Source organism: Urocitellus parryii, chromosome 15 (genome assembly GCF_045843805.1).
Source record: "Urocitellus parryii isolate mUroPar1 chromosome 15, mUroPar1.hap1, whole genome shotgun sequence".
In the NCBI taxonomy this organism is placed as follows: Eukaryota; Metazoa; Chordata; class Mammalia; order Rodentia; family Sciuridae; genus Urocitellus; species Urocitellus parryii.
In genome coordinates, this window is record NC_135545.1 from 3,892,409 (window position 1) to 3,900,990 (window position 8,582).

The window sequence follows — 8,582 nt, forward strand, 5'->3', positions numbered from 1 at the left end:
TGGCATACATTCAGCTGCAATTTAAACACAAAGCATGCTTACCTAGGGATGTTCAAGATGTACGTTACACTTTCCCTTAATCAGTAGTGAAAATGAATATTAATGGTACCTCTGTATTATGCAAAGTTCTCTTTAAAATGCAGCAAATTGACCTTGAGATTTTATGTTATTATGAGGAAATAAGTTGTAGTCAGAACTGATTTGAAGGTGAAATTAATGTCTATTACTTATACTTTTAAGTAGAAGAATTGTCCAGAGAAAAATGGATCTATTTGATATAAATATATAGAGAAAAAGATTATTTCTTTGTTCCTTTGAAACCCACAAAAATCATGCAACTGTTGACTTTGCATTCATCTGTATAATACTCTAGATTAGAATATGGCATGAAGTTGACAGTGCCTTAGTCATCTCTAGCATGAAAATTTGCATTGCTATTGTAGTTTTCTGCTTGTTGAAATAGATCCACAGATTTATTCTATGTAAAAACGTTATTTTCCCTGTGTAACTTCTTGTGATCTCTACTGTGGACATTTTGCTAAAGCCTTTCCTCCTGCATTTCCTGTCTGAAGATAGGTGGTATAATTTCTGTAATTTGTATAAGGTGGATAATGTATTTAAATTTTTTTCACATATTTTATGTTTACAATCTTTCTTATCAGTAGGAATTGTCTGATAATATAAAATGTGAGCATTTATTATAGAATTTTTCACATATTTTGATATCAAAGAATGTGTTTCCAGATGATCACTCAAGTGACAACTGTGGTGAAATGTCTTGCCACATTCTTCAACTAGGGTTTTTTTCTTTTTTAAAAAATTTTTCAGTATGGATCCTCTGATGTACAATAGAAAGTAAGGAATGAGTAAATGCCTTTGCACAATGTTCACATTTGTAGAGTTTCTACACAGTGTAGATATTCTGATTCCTATGAAATCCTGAGTCAGAAATGAAGGTTTTGTGACCATCTTTACAATTCTAGGGTCTCTCTCCAGTATGGATTCTTTGATGAATACCAAGCTGTGAAGATTGAATAAAAAATTTTCCACACTCTTGGCATTTGTAAGGTTTCTCACCAGTATGGATTCTCTGATGCACAGCAAGATGTGAGGAACGAGCAAAAGCCTTTCCACAACTTTCACACTTGTAGGATTTCTCTCCTGTATGTATTCTCTTATGCACATTTAAAGTTGAGGAAAAAATGAAAGCTTTGCCACACTCATTACATTTGTGAGGTTTCTCTCCAGTATGGATTTTCTTATGAATAGTAAGCTGTGAAGAATGAATAAAAGCTTTTCCACACTCTTGGCATTTGTAATGTTTCTCTCCAGTGTGGATCCTCTGATGCTTTTTAAAACCTGAGGAAGAAATGAAGGTTTTCCCACAATATTTACAATTATAGGGTTTCTCACCAGTATGGATTCTCTGATGCACAGCAAGATATGATGAGCTAGAAAAAGCCTTTCCACAGCTTTCACATTTGTAGGATTTCTCTCCTGTATGTATTCTCTTATGCACATTTAAGGTTGAGGAACGAATGAAAGCTTTGCCACACTCATTACATTTGTGAGGTTTCTCACCAGTATGGATTCTCTGATGCACAGCAAGATATGATGAGCTAGAAAAAGCCTTTCCACAAATTTCACATTTGTAGGATTTCTCTCCTGTATGTGTTCTCCTATGCACATTTAAATATGAGGAACAAATGAAAGCTTTGCCACACTCATTACATTTGTAAGGTTTCTCTCCAGTGTGGATTCTCTGATGCACAGCAAGAGATGAGGAATGAGCAAAAGCCTTTCCACAACTTTCACATTTGTAGGATTTCTCTCCTGTATGTGTTCTCTTATGCACATTTAAATGTGAGGAATGAATGAAAGGTTTGCCACACTCATTACATTTGTGAGGTTTCTCTCCAGTATGGAGTAGCTGAGGAGGAACAAGTTGTGTGGAACACATATATGCTTTCCTACTTTCTTCAGATTTGTAATGTTTTCCTCCAGTGTGGATTCTCTGATGACAAAGCAGTTCTGAGGAAGAAATGTAGGTTTTGCCACATTCTTTATAATTGTAGGATTTCTCTCCCGCATGGATACTCTTATGCATCCCTTGATGTGAGGAACTACTAAAGAAAGTTTTACAATCTTCTATTTCATGAAGTTTTTCTTCATTCTGGATGTTCTGCTGTTGTTCAAGATTTAAACTTGGTGGAAGTGATTCATCACATTCCTTGATTCTCCATGGATCTTCTTGGGTCCATATTGTATTAGATCCAATTTGGTTTGGTGACTCATCAGGGCTTTCACCGTATTTTTCACCTGTATTTGTATTGGACATTTCCATGGTATTGATTTTCTCATGCTCTGTACACACTGAGAACTGATTGAATAGTTCACTGTATTTCTTACATTCATAAGATCTGTCTTTCCTCTGGACATTAGGATGGGTAAGAGCTTTTGACCACTCATTGATGACTTTTGCACATTTCTCCCACTTGTCATGGTTCTGTGTAAAAGGACATCTCTGTGTGTTAGGTGGATCTGATCCCTGGTTAGGGTCCTCCCATGATTCCTTGTGCTCATGGCTCTCCTGTCCCACAGAACCTCCCTCCAATTTACTTAGGTTACATCGATCAGCAAATACCATGCCAGTTTCATCATTGATGTAAATTTTCTCATAATTACCAATGTGTTCTCCTTCCTTAAGCATCACTGTGTTGACATTGGCCATCTGAATTTTATCCAAACTGTAGACATTGGAACAAAACTGAAGGAAGTCTTGATGCAGAAATAGTGAACTTTTGATGAACGAATTATCACTCAAATCCCATTGAGATGTTTTTTTCATATTCTGGAATCTCTCATCTCCAGCAATATTTGAATGACAATTCAAGCCAAATTCACAATGTTTCAAATGATGCTTTGCATCATGATCTACATTTCCTTGCTGATTTTCTAAGTTGTTTTTCTCAGTGAAGGAATGTTTCATAAGTGGATCTACACATTTACTCCAAGAAGAAACTGAATCAACATGAATTCCTGACATAAAGTCATTAGTTTGGGCAGATTCTTGATGTGCATCTTCTCTCCCAGTCCTCTCAGAGGGAGCCACTGCACAGGAATAAGGTCCATGACATTCTGGCTCCCCTTTACACTTTCTCCCAATTTCTTGTTTAATGAATTGTATATTCTCAAGATTCTTAATTTCATATCTTCTATTTCTCACTTGTTGGAATGAACCTTGTGTATTCTCCTCTGGTAACCATCCAGTAGTTTGGAGGGGAGACATAAATGAAAGAAACGAAAGTTAGAATTTATCCTTCTTACTGGATTCACCTGAACATACCAATGCAACGTGTAAAATTCTATCAACCTGAGAATACCAGGAAGATGAAAAAATAAAAACCTTGACTGCATCCTTCCTCCATAAATATATAATCTTAAAATGTATGCATTGAACATATTGCCTTACTGAATACTGTAGAAATTGTATTTTCAAGGCTGCATGTGACAACAGTTCTAACAAGCCCCCAAAAGGGGGAAGGAGAGTTGTGTCTATTTCTCCACCACAGATACTTACCCTAAAATTAGCAGAATACAATGAAGAGAGAATTCCTAAAAAAAAAATGGATCTAATTTCTTTCCTCCTTGGGTGCTTTCTGAAAAATCTGTCCCTGACATAATGTGCCAAAGAAAATGGGTTTATTGTGGAATAATTGGTGAAAATTGCCAAATGGAGGCAAGTAAATAAATTTCCTGACTTAAATTCTAAAGAAATGGTGATTGGTGAGATATGTGAACAATGTGCCAAGAGAAATTGGGTTTATTTTGGAAGATGTCTTGAGTTAGATCAGACATGAGAAAACGATTGTAAAAGGAACAGAAAGAATTCCATTGGGAGAATTTGATTCAGATAAAATGAGAAAGAAAGGTAGATCAGCAATAGGCATCCAAAAAAGGGTCTCAGAGAAGAAATGAAGAAAGAGGATTGAGAAATCGAGCTCCTGAAGCAGCTGTTTCTCAGCACAATGACAGCCCCCTTACCAGGTCCCAGAAATGACCAACCCTACAATGTACATTCTCTTGGGCCAATAGACCCTCTGTTTTTATATTTTGTCAATTTAATTTAGAAATCACTTTTCTACAGACTTGTGGAAGATGGCAAATTAGAGGTGATGTTCCCCTTTCTGAATTCCATACCTAATCAATCATCTATAAGGAAAGATCAAGCTTACAAAAACCTATAGATAAAACACACCTATTGAAAATCATCTCCTGAGAATGCTCCCACATTGTGAGCTTTTATTCTCTCTCTTTTTTCTTTTCTTCTTACATTTATTTTTCCTCTTCCTTTCTTTCACAAATTAAGTCGTATTACTATGCTCTCACCCTGTGACTATGGATTTTATTCTTCAAATTTACAAGAAAAAGAACCCATTTGACATCCAAACTCTTTTACAATAGGGAGATACTCCTTTGTAAATGAAAAATTACAGGCAGAAATATTTTAATGAGACATCTTGACATCAGGATATAAAGTTTCAAAAGTCCCTACTAGTTTTGATTGGTGTCATTTTCCTGTGGATAAAGAAATTTTCTAGATTATAACAGGTATATTTTTGGTTAACTAATTGTTTTCCAATAGGCACATCAGACTATATTCACTTTCCATGTGTAGATTGATTTTTCAAAAGCAAAAGTAACTTGTGCAGTGATGAATCTATTTAATTATTATATAATCCCATCATAATATTTGCATAGCATATTTTGATAGAATGTTTCAGATTCATTATGTTATTATTTTTCAAGTTAAAAATGTATTGATAGCTCTGGGAAAACAACTGTCTTCATCTTATTCCTACTTTGATGCTACCATTTTATATTCTTTCTGTGAAATCTCCCAAACTATCAAACCCAATAGGCTTTGCCACTAATGTATTCTAAAATGACATGACAGCATTATTATTACATTCCACGTAAATTAGAGATCTTGAGATATTTTCTTATTTCTGCCTTTTCTCTTCTCTAAGCATTGTACCCTTTTAGTCTGTCCATATTACCATAAATGATAAAATTCACTTTTTTATAATGGCATATCATTTCATTCTATGTGCTTCAGTCAGTCTCTCTCTCTCTCTCTCTCTCTCTCTCTCTCTCTCTCTCTCTCTCTCTCCTCTCTCCATTTCCTATTTATCATACATACTTACAAATAAAATTTTAATATTTCACATTGTGAATAATCATTCAGCAACCATGGAAGTGCAGATATCTCTTCTACATTCTGAATTCATAACTAGTTGGTAAACTCAGTTCTGCTTTTACTCATCACTACAGTAGATTTGTTGTTCATTTTTGAAGAACTGTTCTACTATTAAATGTATAAAAAATCTCCAGATGTGTTTGTCAAATGTCTAAAGTTCTAAATACATAACAAAACATTCAAAGAATATGGTGAAAATTGGCAAATGGAGGCAACTAAATAAGTTTTCTGACTTAAATTCTAAAGAAATGGTGATTGGTGAGATATGTGAACAATGCAAAATAAATATCTAAGTGATCCACATAGAGCCAAACAAACAAAGAAAAAAACATGAAATCAACTATCAACTAAAAAACTACAAAATAGAGTGATTTTCATGCTGAAGAATGCAACTAGAAATAAATTTGAGAAATTTATAAATACAGAATGAAACTATATTATAATCCAAGAACTCAATTCATTCAAACTAGAATAAAAATAATGAAATCATGGTTCACAAATTAAGCTATACACATTCTTGAAAATATAGCACTGTATTTCATTTTTATATACCAGTATAATGCATAAATAAATGAATAAATAAAGTTAATAAATAAATAAACAAATAGGTTCCTTAATTAAGGAAAGACCACAAAAGAAGCAGATAGGGTTCAGGAAATAGAGGATGGAAGGGATGGAAATTATTTGCAACTGAAATGGGAAAATGTGCTTAAGGATACTTATGCATATAATCTAGAGTGCTACAACCCACACATTACAAAATACAGTAGCTTTGACAGATGAGAACTTTACTTCAGGAGGACACACAAAACAGCACCTCATAACAGGAAGTAATCTGACTGCTAACTCACAGATAATCAGGGACCATATTCCCTGAACCAGCAGAAACATAGTAGGTATCTGAACACACCAAAGATTAGACTGACCTTCCACGAATTATATGTCTTGACCTGGTATGATCAATACCTCCACACCCAAAGAAACAGAGATAAACCAAGTAACATTCCAAACCAAGAGAATGAAATGGAAAATCATATACAGCAGGCTTCCAGGACCCCAAACATACAAAATTTCAAAAGACCCACAAATAAGCACAATGTCATAAAAATGATTAACATGCAGACTAAGAATAACATTTTCAAGGCTCCCTGACAGAAACAACACATACCATTGAGAGGGAAACCCATCTGATTTCTCAACATAGACCCTCAATGCTAGGAGGTCTTGCAATTATATATACCAATATCTAGAAGACCACAGGGGCACGTCCTTGTAATCCTAGTGGATCAGGAGTCGGAAGCAGGAAGATCATGAGTTCAAAGCAGCCTCAGCAAAAGTAAGGGCCTAAGAAACTCATTGAGGCCCTGTCTCTCAATAAAATACAAAATAGTTCTGGGGATCTAGCTCACTGTTTAGGCACCCCTGGGTTCAAAACCTAGTACCCACCACTCAATAGAACCCAATATCTGAAAGAAAATGGAGGCCAGCAAAGAACACTACGACCAGCAAAATTAAGATTCAGAATCAGAGATAAATTAAAATTATTCCACAATAAACAAAAGTTAAAAGAATTCACCACTAGAAAGTCCGAAGTACAAATCAGAGTCAATACTGCATTTCATAATGAAGAGGTAAAAAATAAGTTAAATCCAGCAAAGAGAGAAACTACCCTAAAAGAAATATACCTGATCAATACAGATGCACGCATGCTCAATAAAATTCTAGCAAATGGCATATAAAAACATATTCAAAACACAGTGCACCATGCTCAAGAATAGTTCATCCAAGGGATGCCAAGTTGTATCAACATGTCGAAATCAATCAATGCAATTCTTCCAATAAACAGACTGAAATACAAGAATCATATGATCATCTCCATAGATGTGGAGGAAGCATTTGACAAAATACAGCACATCTTCATGTTCAAAACCCTAGAAAAACTAGGGAGAATAGTAAAATAATCCAATATTGTAAAGTCATATAAGCTAAACCCAAGGCCTGGTTCAATGTAAATGAAGAAATATTGAAAGCATTTTCTCTAGAAACTGAAACAAGACAGAAAACCCTCATTTACCACATTTATTTAACATCATCCTTGAAACTTGAGCCAGAGCAATTAGACAGAAGGAAAAAATTAAAGGAATATGAATAGGAAAAAAAGAACTCAAAGTATCACTATTTGCAGATGACATGCTTAACTGTTTAGAAGGTCCAGAAGATTCCATCAAAAAATTTCTGGGACTAGTAGATGAACTGAGCAAAGTTGCAGGAGACAAAATTAACACATAAATAAAATGCATTCTGATAAATCAGTGATGAATCTACTGAAAAGGAAACTTGAGAAACCTCCCTATCCACAATATCCTCAAAAAAAAGAAATGTTTGGATATCAATCTAACAAAATAGATGAAAGCCCTGTATAAAGAAAACTACAGCAGTTTAAAAAGAAATTAAAGCAGACCCTATAAGATGGAAAGATCTCCCATCCTTTTGGATAGGCAGAATTAACATTATCAAAATGCCTACAGTACCAAAATTTTCATACAGATTTCATGCAATTCCTATTTAAATCCTAATGACATGCTTTATAGAATTAGAACAAGCAATAATGAAATTTACTTAGAAAAATAAGAGACCCAAAATAGCCAAAACAATTTTTAGCCAAGAATACACATTGGAAAAAAAATAGCTTCTTGAACACATGGTGCTGGAAAACTGGGAATCCATATGTAGCAAAATGTTATTTAACACCTCTCTCTCTCATGCTGCACATAAATCAACTGAAAGTGGATCAAGAACTTGGCACTAGCACAGAGACCCTACAGGTAATAGAAGTGAAAGTGTGCCCAAATCCCCACCATGTGAGCTTAGAAACTGACTTCCCTTACAATACTCCCAAAGAGCCAGAAGTAAAATCAAGAATCAGTAAATGGAATAGAATCCAAGTAAAAAGCTTTTTCTCAGCAAGGAAAATAATCAATAGGATAAAAAGAGATTCTAAAGCAGGGTGAAAATCTTAATTACATACACTTCAGTAGGAGTATTAATCTCAAGGAGACATAAGGAACACAAAAATACTAACCACAAAAAAACCCAATCAATAAATGGGATAAGGAACAGAACAGACACTTTGCAGAGGAAAAATATAATCTATCAGTAAATATATAAAAAATGGTTGATATCTCTACCACTTAGAAAATGCAAACTAAATCTACACTGAGGCTCCATCTCACTCTAGTCAATGGGAATTATCAAGAATACAAGGAACAATAACTGTTGGCAAGAACATGGGGGGAGAAGGCACACTCATACATCGGTGAAG

General features: G+C 34.6%; 1 protein-coding gene across 1 annotated transcript; it reads right to left on the reverse strand.

Moving 5' to 3' along the window:
- Positions 1 to 979: 979 nt before the first annotated feature.
- LOC144250465 (uncharacterized) lies at positions 980 to 2,731 on the reverse strand. The gene has a single exon (XM_077793305.1). It carries the CDS (start codon positions 2,729 to 2,731, stop codon positions 980 to 982), a length of 1,752 nt encoding a protein of 583 aa, XP_077649431.1.
- Positions 2,732 to 8,582: the final 5,851 nt, after the last annotated feature.